General features: G+C 46.0%; 1 protein-coding gene and 1 non-coding gene across 2 annotated transcripts in view; one reads left to right on the forward strand and one right to left on the reverse strand.

Moving 5' to 3' along the window:
- Positions 1-8,479, reverse strand: part of Gfod1 (Gfo/Idh/MocA-like oxidoreductase domain containing 1) — a 77,693-nt gene extending 69,214 nt beyond the window's left edge. Inside the window, exon 1 of the mRNA XM_090356494.1 lies at positions 7,513-8,479. Coding sequence (XP_090212620.1) covers positions 7,513-7,765 — 253 coding nt within the window. The 5' untranslated portion in view covers positions 7,766-8,479. The remainder of the gene's footprint in view (positions 1-7,512) is intronic.
- A 7,241-nt stretch (positions 8,480-15,720) lies between these two features.
- On the forward strand, positions 15,721-15,826 carry LOC150048507 (U6 spliceosomal RNA). Its single transcript, XR_016539354.1, has one exon. It is a non-coding gene; the product is annotated as a U6 spliceosomal RNA (small nuclear RNA).
- Positions 15,827-16,299: the final 473 nt, after the last annotated feature.

Below are 16,299 nucleotides of genomic sequence, written 5' to 3' on the forward strand. Positions count from 1 at the left end.
GGGAGCCAGAAGTAGAGCTGTGTCTCAAGTGGTCAAGCCTTGAGCAGAAAAAGCCAAGTGAGAGTTCAAGGCTCTGAGTTCAAGCCCCAGTACTGGTCGTAGAAAGAAAACTCAAGAAACAACTTGAAGCTCAGAAGAGTTAACTAAAGAGTTAACCAATGGGCTACACAGTGAAGGGAAAAATCTAACCTGGCTGCACAATTCCCAAATACCCACTGCCGTGATCCCTTTAGGGCCCTTCAAAGCCTGATGGGCCAACTTCTAAAGACTGCCTGGCTGTGCACTAATGAAAAAGAGGCATCACTTTACATTCAAAAGAATGACACCAAATTCAACAAGACACTTTTTCTGTTTGGTTTTTTGAGTCAGAGCCATGAGAACACACAAGGTTAGGGGGGTAAGGGTCAGTTAGAAGCTGGTCCAGAGCAGCTCAAAGAGCCAAGGCTGCTCCCAAAAGTAAACAGAGACATTTCTATAATGTCCAAGGACTACGGCAACTTCACCGCAACTGGTACACTGAAACTCTTTCCTATGGTTCCCAGGAAAAACATAATCATCTTCTGTGCACACGATATCAAGATAGGAAGAAATCCAAAAGAAACCTCCAGGTACCTAGTATATTGTATATACATTTATTACTTTACTTGAAATAGGAAAAGGAAGGGGGGAAAACCAAGATGATTGGGAGGGTCGGGGGGAGGGAAATGGGGATAAAAACATGAGAAGGGGTATCAATGTGTGAGAAGTAGTGCACCTACTATCTGGTGAATGTAACTGTAACTTCCCCTATACATTACCCCGACAATAAAAAAATAAAATAAAGAAATCTCTAGGAAGAACTAGAAAAAGATGTGCTAGGATTTTAGAAAGGTTCCCAGAAGGCCAAGTCCCTCCTGTGTGGCTGCCTGCAGCTGGATTCCACTATGTGGCAGTGACAACCTGTCAAGCCCTCTCATCTTCAACACTTGGTCCTCCATCCTCTTGCTTCTTGCCCCTGTCCCAAACACCTGCTTCAGTCATGGGCAACTGGGCTGCCGGGAAATAGAACAAATGGGCAGAAGGCTGACCAAGGCCTTAGCAAATGAAAGCCAAACATGTCAGGGCAGGTACATGTGCACAGAGATCAGAGTTCAGAGCTTCCCACACTCACATGGACTTCACACCAGGACAGTCTGGTGTGAACCCGGACAAGGATTATGAACAATGACCTGGGCACATTTTAGGTAAGGTAATGGGTACTGTGGCATAACTCCCCCGCGAGTAACTAATCATGGCAGAATTCAACCTCTGTCTCAAGGGCAAAAAGCTATCATCAGCTCTAGTGTCTGGTCATCCTATCATTCCACCCACGCCGGCTGCCAGCTAGACAGAAAGTGCACATCTCAGGTTGCACACAGAATCTGCATTTTTTTCCATCAGTACTGGGGTTTAAACTTGGGGCCTCCTGTTGGCTAGACAGAGGCCCTACCACTTAAACAAATCTACCTCCATCTTTTCTGGTTTTTTTTCAGGTAGGATCTCACATTTTGTCCCCCCAGATCTAGTCTTGAGCTAAACTTCTCCTACTTATGCCTCCCGCATTACTGAGATTACAGGTTTACACTACCATATTCAGCTTTTATGTTGAGATGTTTCCCCTTTTTGCCTGGACTGAGCCTGCCATCCTCTTAGTTTTTTACTTCCCGAGTAGCTGGGAGTAGAGGCAGGAACTACTATGCCCTGCATTTTAAAGAGCTCTCCAGAAGATGCAGCTATAACTTTAAGCTAAAAGGTAGCAAGCTAGTACACACAACACAAAAACACTGTGTTTATATTGATGGCTACATCCTGTTTAAATCCTTGGTTCTTCTCATAAGCATATGTTCACACAATGAGAATGTACCCTGTACTCGTTCATCACTCAACACATATTTATAGCCTGTCTATGAGATGACTAGGTGTCTGGCACTGTTTAAGGAAGATAAGATTCCCTGGGGAGCAAAAACAGACAAGGGCTCAACCTTCAAAGCATCCTCCTTCCTGCTTTGCCCCCCAGGGTGGGGGGGGGATGACAAATAGCAGCTAAGGAGACAACAACGTGAAACACACACACACACACACACACACACACACACACACACACACACACACACACACACACACACACACCTTCCAAACTGTAAGCCACACAATTGGTAAAAAAAAAAAAAAAAAAAAAAAAAAACAAACCTCCCAAACTGAGCATGGGACAGAGAACAAATGGGTCCAGGATTGGGTCCACGCTTTTCCCAAGATAACCTTCAATAACAGTGAAGGTAGAACTGGACACAGAGAAAGAGCTGCTAGTCAAAGAAGCAAGGGACAAAGTTAAGAGGTGGCTTGAGGGGCCGGGAGTTTGGCCTAGTGGTTGAGTGCTTGCCTAGCATGCATGAAGACCCAGGTTCGATTCCTCGGTACCACATACATAGAAAAAAAGCCAGAAGTGGTGCTGAGGCTTAAATGGTAGAGCTCTAGCCTTGAGAAAGTCCAAGGACAGTGCTCAGGCCCTGAGCTCAAGGCCAGGACTGGAAAAAAATAAAAATAAAAAAAGAGGTGGCTTGAAGGTCTCTGGGGTCAGCAAAGTGGGAGGGGTATTTCCGGAACAGAAACGACACAGAGAGGGAGCATCTGCTGTAGTACCAAGATCAGACAAGGTGGGGCCTTTTCAGGCCAAGCACATTATGATAAGGAGCCTGGGTGTTAGTCAAGAGCCTGGAAGCATAGGAAACAGAGCAACAGTGTGGAGGTGGTATGTGAGCCATGATTTATATGTCCATATATACATATTTCTCCAGTGTATACATAACACACTGGGACAAGGAACAAGACAGGAACTAGGCAGCTAATTGCATGACTCAGGTAGAGGGGTCCATGACAAGTTTTGACTGATCCCTAGCTGGCCTGGGAGAAATGAGGAGATAGCCTGAGCTCTGAGCCACACAAAGTAAAGCAAAAGCATCTTTATTCCAGGTACCTGGAAGTCAAGGGCCTTACAGAGAGATCCCACAGGGACAGTTTCAGGTTATCAGTTAATTGGAAATGAACCCCCTACTCTCTTGACCAGCCCTCCATTCATGTGTTCGTCCTTCAGAGCAGTGTTCAAAATGACACAGGCTTTCCTCTTTCATGTTTGCATAAGCAAAAGAATGGAAAGAGCCCAGTATTTGTAACTCAATGTTACAATCCTGGCTACTCAAGGCTGAGACCTGAGAATCATGGTTCAAAGCCAGCCTGGGCAGAAAAGTCCATGAGACTCTTATCTCCAGTTACCAAACAGAAAAAGGCAGAAGTGGAAGTATGGCTGAAGTGGTAGTCACTAGCGTTGAGTGAAAAAGCCAACTGAAAGCTCAAGGCCCTGAGTTCAAATCCCAACACTGTATGGAAGCAACCTTAACAGGGTTGCTGAGTAACAGGAACTACTGAAATAAATTCTGACCTTTATATAATAAAATACCATATGGCCAAAAAAAGGAACAAGAATATTTTTTTTGCCAGTCCTGGGGCTTGAACTCAGGGTCTGGGCATTGTGCCTAACTTTCTATTGTTCAGGGACAGTGCTCTACCATTTGAGCCACAGCATCACTTCTGACTTTTTCGGTGTATGTGGTTCTGAGGAATGGAACCGGGCTTCATGCATCCTAGGCGAGTATTCTACCACATTCCCGGCTCCCAAATAAGAATACTTTAACATTCTAATATCTATACATGCATATATAGTAGAGAGAGACACACACATATGTTATATACCTGTTTATGGGAATTTAGTTTTTCCTCAGCATCTGTAGGAATTGTTTCCCAGATTACCAAGGGTGACACATAAATTACATAGTGTTTGCACATTACCTACATATATCCTCCCACAACAACCTTAACTCCTCTTTGGATTACTTACAATACTAATACAATGAAATGCTACATAGACGCTAGTCCTACTGTCTTCTTTAGGGGTTACCAACAGGAAAAAAGTTTACACATGTCCAGATAAGATAATTGGTTCAACTATTTTTGGTTTATAGTTGGTTGAACCTGCAGATGTGGAAGCCATAGGGCCAACTGAATGTGTGTGTGTGTGATACACCTAAATTTTAGATATTAAAAGACTCCTTCAAGGTTATGTAAATGTTTGCATATATGTTCAAGATAACACTGCATGACAGAAGCAAAACACAGAAGAATACTGTCAATGGAACATTACCAATTAGGGAAAGGATGGCTAAAATTTTTTACACATGTCTTTGCCATTATATACCTAGAAAAACCTTGAACAGAAGATATTTTTAAATGATGTTGACAACCCAGGGACAAAGGGAAGCACAAATAGGAAGCTCACAGCCTAGGCAAGCCAGGGCTTAAAGCATGACCCTGGCTTGAAAATAACCAACTCAAAAAGAGACCGACAGAGTGACTCAAGTGTAGAATGATTGCTCAGCACCCGTGAAATCCTAAGTTCAAACCCCAGTATTGCCAAAAAGGCAGAAAAGAAACAAACATGATCGCTTTTACAGACCATGTTTACTCTTCACTATAGACTTTTATAGCATTTGGAATTTGTACCATGTGAATATATAACTAAACAAAATTTACATTTTAACAAATAAATTCAAATAGATGCAGAAGAAGGTGGGGTGCCGGATGCTCTTGGCTACAGTCCTTAAAAGACCTCCACAAGACATGAGACTGAGCAGGTCCAGAGGCCAGTTCGTTCCTGTCAAGCCATGAAGTTAAGGGGGGAATGGATCTTTGTTTTCTGAAAGCCAGAAAACTCTTGGAAAGGGGAACCCATGACAGGGCCCAGTCTATATTCTCTAACATTGCTGGTGCCAGGAGGGTGGAGACAGGAAGGTAGGAGCTGGGATGGTCTGAAACCTACTTCAGAAATTAAGTAAAGGCCTAGACTTCTCATAGAAGGGAAAACAGATACAGAGGAATTCAGGAAATGGCTTTGACCCAGTATGGTATACCTTGGTGGTATAAATGAAGCACAGGATGCCGTGGGTGAGATGAGGGTAGGACATGGCTCACAGAATTGCAGAAAAGGACCTGACTTAGGAGGTAGAGAGGAAGAGTGAGACGATTGAGGCTCAATTCACGTCTCTGAATCTCAGTTGCCAATTTCATTTGTTAAGTGGGGTTAGTGTCTAGCCACAATGTTCAATGTTTTAGACACAGAAATCTCTTGGCCACCACATACACAGTAGGTTCACCCCTTTACACTCATACAGTAGGTCTTTCATAGGCCCCTGAGGTAGGAATTTCAAAGAACCTTCTGGAAACCAACAGGAGCATGTGTATGATTCAATGGATTCAAAGACTCATTCTTCTACAATCCCTCTACCATGCCTTCTCTTCAACAAGCCTGAGACTAGACACAGGTATGGATCGAGGTCCACAGATCTATCACAATAGCTGGGCAAGTAACAACACACAAGATGCTGCTAAGAGGATGATAGTCATCTAGGCTAGTTAAAGCTGGGCTGCTTTAGTTCCAGGCAAACAATAATATCTATAAACACCCCCAAGGATCTGGCCAACATGATAACGGCTTGGAGTTTTTCACTTCCTGAATTGTGTGTGTCAAGCCTCTCAACTGTGAAAAACCACCTACGGGACTGACACTTGCTCAAAAAGCAAGGAGAGCTCTCGGAAATCTTCTAGGGATGGTGATACCTGCCACAAGACTGCAGTCTAGCCACATCTAAAGCCAGGGATGGCACATTTTTTTTTCTATCATTGCAGACTACCTTAAATCATCTGGCAAAAGAAGGGCTTAAATAAGAGGGTAAGTGCCTGAAAGATGTGCAAACATGAACAAACCTCTGGTCTCTAGCCGTACTCACTAAAAATAAACCTAGCATGCCTCTTATGGTTGGTTCTGAAGCGGTCATTCACTAATCTTTCAGTAAACAAGAAAAACTCAATTTTCCAAGGCTGGAGGTGAAACCCAAAGTCTTGATCTTGCTGGTAAGAGCTCTCCCTCTACCACTGAGCTACAGCTCCACTCCTCACAGCAATTAAAAATAAATAAATAAAAGGCACAGAACAAGAGCCTGAAAACATCTAAGTCAGATTCCCCAAACAGTTTCATAGGCAAAAGGCCCAGAGATGGTGAGAATACAAGAACAACTTTGTTCTCCAAACCACCCTTGCCCTGCTCTGGGGTTGCTTTGTGGGTCTGCCCTTCAGGGCTGGGTCACCACCAGATGCCTGCTTGACAGGACCAGCCCTGAGCCTTAGAGCACAAACTGTTCCAAAAGGACTGGTTTTATATAAATTGCCCAGATAGATTTATACTACTGTTTGGCTATACTTTATTAGATGTACACAGATCCAATGTAAACAAGGGAATTAGCCGCCCCATATAAATGCCCCATGCTTCACACAGCAAAGAAATATTGACCAGAACTCAATGACATTCTATTCAAGGCCAAAGAACCCAAGCAACTGTGACCCAGAAGCTTAAGAAAAGCAAACATTAAAACTGACCACCTTGACTGTCTCCTTACAAATCCATCAGAGGGTGCCATCCATTTTGCTGGAAGCTTTGGTCTCCCTTTACCATTTAAAAACCTCCATCTTTTTCAAGGCTTCTAAATTTCTTGGAAGAGTACAGAATGAGCAGTCTTCCTGGGATTGTTCTAGGTATGTGTATGAACTGCTGATGGACAAAACACGTGTTTCTCTTTTCCTGCCAGCACAACAGAGAGACTGATGCTTAGAGAGACTAGCTCAGATCGCCCCTTGCTTGCCAACGCTATACCTCAAAACTCAAGGGAATTAGGGCCATTCCACTGCATAGGCTTCCAAATGAAACTCATAAGAGAGTCTAGCCTTTTCCAACACAAAGCATCCATACCTTTCCAGCCAGCCTGGGAGGGTTAAAGGTTAAATTCCTCTAGTTTTATTCAATTTTCATCAACCCAGCACACCTCTCATGCAAGTTCCCATCCCCTCCAATTCCCCCCCCCCATCCCCACCTCCAGCACAGAGTAAACAATCCCAGCTGATCTTCACAACTCTAATCGCACATAAACTAACTCACAGTGGAAAGAAAGCCGCAGCTGCTGACAGCAGGTACTACGGCTCAGGCCTCCAGGAAAACTGGAGGCACACGTGCAGCCCTTATTCGGGCACTTCTGGTGGCGCTCTGGCCTCACGGTGCCTTCCCCACACACACAGCTGGGGACCACATTTCTTCTCCCTCTCCCCCCACCCACCCCCGTGAGAAGCAAAGCAGCTATTTAATCCCATCTGGTTCTCGCCCCTGGACGTCCACACCTCCTGCTAGCTCGAGCCACACTTGTGGGAAGGCGCGTCCAGGTGGGGCCAGGAGAGAAGCGTGGTTTGGGGGGGGCGGGGGGGGGAGGAAGGCCATGGATTTGGAAGGAGGAAGCTTGGCGTAAGAGCTCAGACCCCCAGGGCAAGACAGAGGCCATGTGTGGCTCTGGGACGTGGACATGGCGAGAAGGACCCGAGAGGAACCTGGACAAGGCTTACCCAGGGTCTTGACGGCGATCTGCCTGGTGAGGGGCGGCGGCAGGTTGATGCACACCAAGTCCACGTCCTGGTGCAGCAGCACCTCGTCAATGCGGCTCGTGAAGAACGGGACGTTCATCTCCTTGGCCAGCTCCTCGGCTTCCTCCTGCGTGCGGCCCCACAGCGCCTTCACCGCGAAGCCCTCGTCTTTCAGCAGCGGGATGATGACCCGGGCCGTGAGGCTGGTGCCGAACACGCCCACCCCGGGAAGCATGGCTGCTCAGATCCACGGGGCGCTGCTGCGGGCTGCCCCGGCCCCACCCGCGCGCGCACACCTCTCCTAGCCAGTCCCGCACTGGGCTCCTGCAGCCCAGCTCACCGCGGAGCGCCAGGCGCCCGGGGCGCACCGAGCTGCAGACCAAGCAGGCTCGGGGCGCGTCAGTACGGTGACTGCGGCAGTGTCCGCCACGCGGGGTTCCCGTCCTTCCCGGAGACAGCGTCAGGGACGCCCCCGGGGTGTGCTAGGACCCGGAGCCCCACGGAGCTGGGTCTCAGGCCGCCTTCCCGCTGCGGCGCCGGCCGGTTCCGTGCGCCCCACCGAGGCCGCCCCATGGCCGGCTCATGCCGGCGCCAGCGCCGCCGCAGCCCTGGATCGGTTCCTTCCCGCGTCGTCTCCGCAGCGAGCTAGCCGCACGCGCGATTCTCCTCCTCCCTGCCGGCCGGAGCCCGGACTCGCTCGGCTTGGAGGCGGGGGAGGGTGTTCTTTCTTCCTCCCCACCCTCTGATCCCAATGAAATAACCCAGCGGCCACCAGGAGGCCGACTAAGGATGCGGTTCGCAGCGCGCCCCGCGCGGATTCCCGGCTCCGCCACGACCCGGCGTGGGCCTCTTCATTCTGCTGCCATGTTCCCTAAATTGCAGGACGGCACGGGCGGCCTCGGCCCCAGGCCGGCTCGGACTCCCGGATCCCGCGGGGATCAGGGCGGAGTTGGCGAGTTTGGCTGTCAGTGGCCCGGGTTCCTGCACCGCCCTCGCCGCAGCGCCGCGCGCCATTGGCCGCCGCGCGCCGCCCCCGCCCCCCGCCGTGCGCACCAGCGGCTCCGGTGCGCGCGGCGCGGGGGCCCCGGGAGCCCAGCCCGACTCCTCCCCAGCCCCGCCCCGCTCCCTCCGGCCCCTCCGCGGCTTCCCTTTCTTTACCCTCGCCTCCTCTCCTTTTACCTCCTTCTCCACCTCCTCCTCCACCACGCTTCGGTCCAAGCCCCGCCCCAAGCAAGCAAATAAATCTATCAAAGCTGGGCGCGTCCTAATAGGCTGAGAGCCGGTCCCTTGGAAGACAGCCATGGACGCCCAGGCCCTGGGAACGTCAAGGGACCAGGGACAGGTTTGAGCATCAGGTAATTACAGCCTCCGCTCCGGGAGTCTCGAGAAGCTATCCAGGAATTCTCTCTTTTTAATCCTCTTAACTGCCGCTGAGGTTATTGGAAACCCATTTTTCCCATGCTAAACATGGGTTCCAGCAGTGGCTAAGGTGACGCACCTAAGCAACAGGCCAGGGATTCGAATCTACACTCCAGAGAGTGGGCACTGAGCCCCAAAGTTCCCACCTGAATACAAGCCAGTCGTGTACTCACTGCCCAATCCCTTTCTTAACAGGCTCTTCTGGGCAGGCTCCACTTTTGCCCACCTCCACCCCAGATTTGTGCCCACGTTGACCTTGAGGCTGCAGCTAGGCCTAAGGGTCATCAAAGCAGATAGGTGGTAAGCACTCAATAAACATATGCTTACCATGCAAGTGAATATTCACTAGATTCTGATTTAGTATCCATTTGATGCTAGGAGGAAGGATCCAGAGCTGAAGCTCAGGGGACCTGCCTGTCCTCTAGCTGAATGTGTCTGGAAAGAGAATTCATGTGGTGATCATCTCTTCCCTTCAGTGCTCTGCTCTGTGTGCCATGTGGTCTGTTTCAACACAGGAGTGGAAAACCTTTTACTTGCAAGGATTTGACGCAACTTGGAACAGCTGACAGGGAGGCAGGGCACCTGGAGAGAGCTGAAGACCTAAAAAGCCTGTGCTTAGTAATTTAGGCCAGAAGCCTGACCTCATGACCTTAAAAGAAAATGGCAAGCTTTGCCAGGCACCAATGGCTCACACTTGTAATCCTAGCTACTGCAGGGAATGAAATCTGAGGATCACCAGTTTGAAGCCAGCCTAAGCAGCCAGGTCCATGAGACTCTTATTTAACTACCCAAAGTCAGGAGTGGAGTTGTGCCTCAAGTGGTAGAACACTAGCCTTGAGCAAACAAAGCTCAGGGGTCGTGTCCAGGCACTGAGTTCAAGTCCCAGAACCAGCACATCCTCCCCCTCATCCCCCCCCCAGCCAAAAAAAAAAAAACCACCCTGGCAATCTTTTATAAACAGAGGTTTTGTAGGAATGCCTATAAGTCGGGTGTGCCAGAGAGAGAAGCATGTTCAGGGACATATACCAGACATAGGGAAGGTTCATGCAACCTAGAGCAGAGCTAGAGCTTTGGGGTCTAACTTCTGCCTCTGCCATTTATTTTCTGTGGGACCCAGAACAAATTCCCTCTCTAGACCCCTGAAAAATAAGAGTGAGAGTATAATCTATAGATTATTGCTTTTTAAAATCCTGAGATGTTTATGAAGTCCTGAAAACAGGATCTAGCATACCTATAGAAGTGCTCTCTAGAAATGTATATAACCTATGTTTTAATTGGTCATTGCATGTTTTACATATGACCTGATGCTCCAGGTAAATGTTAATCTGTATATATAACCCATGTAAACACTCTATCACGAATGTTAAATAAACACAGAGAGTGGTCTTTTTCCAAACTTCCTTTCTGAATGGGAAGAGACAATTGCACAAATGAAACAATGGCTAGCTACTCAGAGGGAGTTTCCTTTGTGTTCTTTTAAAGGGAGCCTCCACGTGGCTGAAAACAGACCTGGCATCTATAGAAGATCCAAAGAAACAGATCCCATTTGAGGCTCACTAAAAATGTATAAAATAAACATTAATATCCAAGTTTCAGAGAAGACAAAACTAAATCCAGACAGCAACTCAGGAGTAAAAGAGAAAGTTTGATTTTCAGCCTTACCCCCCAAATCACCCCTTCCTCACAAACAAGTATCACCTCCAGCCCACCCAGTAGTCAAAACCCTGAAGCCATCCAGCCCTCCCCCTGACAACTGTCAGGAAATCCTCCTCTCTGCCTGGCCATTCATCCCTATGCCCTGATGCGGGTATCTCACTCACCATTAGCATCCGGACCACAGTCCACACTTGTCTGTTTCCCCATATTGTTTTTCACAGCCATATTCTCCATTCAGCCGCCTTAGTGGTCAGTCACACCATGTCCACACCATGTCTACCACTGAATGTCCTTGAGATACCTGAAAGGCCTTAGCTGACCTAAGCCCTAGGCTTGCATACTGTAGTGCCTACCACTTTACTGCCCAGTGTGAGCCCTGAGTTCCAACATGCTGGGGCACTGTATAGGCTGAGCCTGCTGCTACCTCAGGCCCCATGCACTAGCTGGTCACTCTACCTTACACCCTTTCCCACTTGTTAGGAAGATTTTTAGAATTGGATACAGTCATGGGGTGGCACCCCATGATTGAAGCCTGGTAGCTTTATAGGAGAATGATCAGGAGACACATACCACAGACACACACTCTTTCTCTTACCAGGTGATAATCGAACACTTCCTTGGGTTTCTGCTGGTAAGAAGGCGATCCATCGTCCGTGTGGGCCCTCTCCCTTGGACCAGACCCATGAACCAAAATAAACCTCTTCTCTTTCTGTTTACCCAGTCTATGGGATTGTGTCATTAGCAACAGAAAACAGACTGATCCCATGAATGCTTATCAAGCCCTCAGAACTATGTTGAGGACAATTTGTGCACTGGACGTGCCAGGGTACACAGGGCAGAGCCCAGCCCTTGGGCTGTGTATACTGGAGACCTGTCAATGGAGGCCATAAATTGAGACAGCGCAATGCACTCATGGAAAGGGAGCTTGGGGACTGATTTGGAGCAGACTTGGCCGTGGAAATCAAAATGGGAAGGAAGCAAGGAGATGTGCAGAGAGACAAGTGAACAGGACCCAGGGTTTGAAACCTGCTGGGAATTAGCCAGAAAGAGAAGTAAGAATTTTCTAGACAGAAGGAAACTATCCTCAGGATAGCTCAAAGTGAGAGAGCCTGGGGATAGCCAGAATGTGATGGGGGGATGACTGGAAGATTGAAAGCAGAATGGGAAGTCAGATAGGCATTTTAGAACCAGCATACTCAGCCTCCAGTGTGGAGGACTGGAAATAGCTGGCAGCTGAGGGAAGAGGCAGGCACCGGGATAAAGTGGGACACTCCATCAGAGACCACTCTCCCTGAGTGGACAGGGTAGGTGTATGTGAAGGAGTTGGATGACTTCTCAGCTGTGCCTAGCAGGTTGGGCTGGATGTGTTGTGTCTTGTGTAGCTCACAGGTCTTGCTTCACCTGCCCCAAGCTTGAGGTATGCTGAGTTCTGCAAACACAGGCTCTGAAACACACAGTATCTGTGCACAGGAGACCCCCTCCCCCCACACACACACAAACTACCAGGCCTTATCCCTCATACGGTTCACATGCAGCTCTCTTCAACCTTGGATGCCCAGTCCTGCCAGGCTCAACCTGAAAGACAGTTCAGGAAACAGCCTAGGATTTTCTTTCCCCTTGCTGTAGTTTGGATGTAGAATGTTCTCAGTGTGTTAAAAGCTTGCACACACAGTGACACTATTGGGAGTGCAGTGAAAGTTTTCAAGGTGAGGCCCAGTGGAAGACAGTAGGTTTGGGTGGGGGGAGAGATGTGTAGAAGATACTCTAGGCTCTCAGCATGTTTTCTCTTTCCTTTCTAGCCATGAGATGAGAGCTTTGTCCCACACTCTCTTCCCCCAGCATTTCACTCCCTCCGGAAGCCAAGAGGGATCTGTTTGTCCCCTCTCAAACTGGAGCCCTCATACCTGTGAGCTACCTCAGAAATTTGGTTCCAGGGATGGAAAACTAAACAACATTCCTCTCCATGATGCAACTGACAACCAGCTCCTACTTCTTGCATTTGGGAGAAGATTTTTAGGTCCATTTGAAAGTGTAGGATCCTGTCCAAAACAACTAAAAGCAAAAAGGACTGGAGGTGTAACTCAAGGAGTGAAGCACCTGCCTAACAGGTATGTGACCCTGAGTTCAAACTCCAGAACTGCCGAAACAAGCCCCCCCACAAGAAAGAACAACAAATAAAAAAAGATGAAATAAACGTCATTTGACTCAATGTTTAGGATATCCAGAAACATTTAGAAATAAAAATAGAAGGGTTTGATTCTTTTAACATGAAATTTCTCATCATAGCTATTTGGTTTAATGCTAATTTAAAAGTCATTTGTACATATTACAGGAATTTCAGAAAATAGGATGTTATCAGGCTTCATCTCTTCCTCCTGCCATCCATAGCTATGGTCAACAATTTGGAATACTTGCATCCACAGTTTTAGAAAATACATTGAAGTACTTTAAAGAAGCATAAAGGGGAACATTTGGATATTTCGACCTGTTTTTTTTTTCTTTTTAATGCAATGTGGAGACCGCTTTGGATATTTTTAACTGAATGCTATAAATATCCAAAGTCCTTATAAATCTTAATATCTGTGGAATGCCATACTTTGCCCTTTGTAGAATCATGCCTTTGCCAAGTTGCAGCACAGCAGTGGTCAGAGCTCGGCAGCAATTCCATGAACAGTTCTGAGATCCGTCCTGCATTTGTAATTAGTACTTGAGTTTTTGAAAGAACCCTCTGCCATTATTATTTCAGTTCTTTGCTCTTTCTTGTCTAGGTTCAAAATAGCTGCCACTTTCTGAGTACTTGCCTACCAAGCACTTTGAATCCATCACTCCTCCTAGCTCTTCCAGGAAGATACAGTGATCCATCCTCATTATCACAAAGAAAGAAATGGATTTTAAGAGCTCACTTCCCTCAAGTTGAAAAGGAAGCATTTTACCTAAATCTCCTGAGTCAAATCAGTAAACATTGCTGCCCTTGAACATAGACAATTCACACACACACACACACACGCACGCACACATACACGCACACTTTGCCATCTCTTTTCCAAACAAATATTTGTTATAAAACCTATTCATTTTAGAATCTTCACCAAACAAATAAAGACACCTTTATTTGATTTCAGTTTATTTTGTGTTGGAGCTTGTTCACACTAAATATAAGCTCCTGTGGCTTCTATCTACAATCCTAGCTACTCAGAAGATGGAAATAGGCAAGGTTTGAGGCCAGTCCCGGAAAAAAGTTAGTGGAAGTTCAAATCACCAAGTAAGCTCAGCATGATGGTGCATATGATTATGATCCCAGCAGGCAGTATAAGTAGGTGTTTCATAGTCTGAGACTAGCTTAAAGGACTGGAAGATCTGACTACCAAGCATAAGATCCTAAATTCAAATCTCAATACTTGAAAAAAGAAAAAGAAAGCTCATGCTCCATACTGAGTCACACTCCTAACCAACACATGACAACACATAACACATATTCAATATTTAGGCCCACTCAGAACATTTCCACACTTGAACATTTAAGCACAAAGGAAATCACAAGAAATTCCAAAGGAATGATACCATCAGATCATAGTCTTCTACCAACCACAATGTACTGAAAATAGAAACCAACATCAAAAGTGTAAAAATGTATTCTCCCAGCCCATAAATCTGCATGTAAAAATATCCTAAGTAATCTCTGGATTCAAAAATAAACTATGATGAAACAAAGTAATTAGAAATGAAATGATGAAATAATACACATAAAATAGAAGGTGCATAGAGATTTCCTTCTTGAATATTTGTTTATTAAATACATCATTTGAAATATGATGTAAAAAATCAATGTTAATAAATTCTTTTAAAAAATAGAAGGTACAGCTAAAAATGGAAAGTAAGGAGTACTTTTAGAGTTTAAATACATTCCTCAGAGATTAGAAATTTAAAGTCAACTTAATCTAAAAAGCAAAAATGCTAAAGAATCCATGAAAGCCCCTGATGTGGTATTATGCACCTGTAATTCCAGCTCCTGGAGAGATGGAGCTAGAAAGATTGAGCAAGGTCTGAGGCCAGTTCCTAGCAAAAGTGTTAGACCTTAGCTGAAAAACAAACTAAAAGCAAGAAGAAATTGCTAAGCAAGCTTGCAGCCCTGCGTTCAAACCCCAGTACTACCAGAAATAAAATAACACCTAGAAGTAAAGAGAAATAAATATAAAAACAATAGAATTGAGCCAGGAGTTTGGCCCAGTGGTAGAGCGCTTGCCTAGCATGCACGAAGACCAGGGTTCGATTCCTCGATACCACATACTTAGAGAAGGCCAGAAGTGGTGCTAAGGCTCGAGTGGTAGAGCTCTAGCCTTGAGAAAAATCCAAGAACAGTGCTCAGGCCCTGAGCTTAAGCCCAGGACTGGAAAAAAAATAGAATTGAAAATCAAGAATGTAAAACAAAAATGTTATTATTTAAAAGACCAAAAAGTAGCCAGGCCTTGGTGGCTTCATACCTATAATCCTAGCTACTCACGAGGCTGAAATCTGAGAATCACGGTTCGAAGCCAACATAGGCAGGAAAGTCCTTGTTGGAACTCTTATCTGTAATTAATCACCCAAAAGCCAGAAGTAGCTCCATGGCTCAAGTAGTAGAGTGCTAGCCTTGAGCACAAAAGCTCAAGCAAAGGCAGCATCCATGCACTCAGTTCAAGCCCCAGGACAAGCACTCTCTCTCTCTCCCTCCCCCACCTCTCTCTCACACACAAAAAAAACACAATCTCTGGAAAGACTCTTCAAAATGAGAGAAAGAGCCAAATAAACATCAGTGAACAAAAGCTATAACTTCTTTCATGTAATTTTTTTTGGTCAGTCATGGGGCTTGAACTCTAGGCGTGAGCACTGTGTCTTGAGTTTTTCAGCTCAAGGCTAGCACTCTATCACTTGAGTCACAGTGCCACTTCCTTTCATGCAATTTTGAAAACCTTCCCAACACAAGTTTTACAAAAATATAGAAATTATAAAGAGGATGGAAGAAGAAAGAGAATGTACTTTTCTATTTGAACTCCAAGAGAAACTCTAAACAAACCATTTGTTAAAGGAGAGTTTGGCAAGGGCATTGAATACAAAATAAAACTCAATAATACTTCTGTGCCTGCTTCTACAGCACATATACTAAAACTGAATAATATAGAGAAGATTAGCATGGCCCCTGTGCAAAGATGACATGCAAATTCATGAACCATTCCATATTAAAAAAAATACAATGACACTCCTTATGCCATCAACAGCCAACTAGTAAATGTAAGAGGGAAAGCTTCATTTATAATAGCAATAGAAATTGTATTGTTCCTATGTGCCAGTTATCCTACTATGATTATCACTATGCATGTATTGAAATGTCACACTGGGCCCTAAGTAATTACTCTGTGTTAATTAAATTTTTTTTTTTGGAAAATTGAAAAATGCACTTGTGGACCATGCCAATAAGCCTCGTTACTCAAGAAAGTGAAGGATCACAGTTTGAGGCCAGTCTGGGCAGAAAAGTTGGCTAGACTCCAACTTCAAAACAACCCACAAAAAGCAGGACTGCTGGTAGAATGCCAGCCTAGCAAGCATGAGGCCTGAGCTCAAACCTTAGTACTCGCGGGGAAAAAAAAGTAAAGATGGATGGAAGGAAGGAAAGAAGAAGAAACAGAAAAGGAAGGGAGGGAGGGAGGAAGCAGGGAG

The sequence above is a fragment of the Megascapheus bottae genome, chromosome 22 (assembly GCF_031878675.1).
Source record: "Megascapheus bottae isolate mThoBot1 chromosome 22, mThoBot2.hap1, whole genome shotgun sequence".
NCBI classification, from domain to species: domain Eukaryota; kingdom Metazoa; phylum Chordata; class Mammalia; order Rodentia; family Geomyidae; genus Megascapheus; species Megascapheus bottae.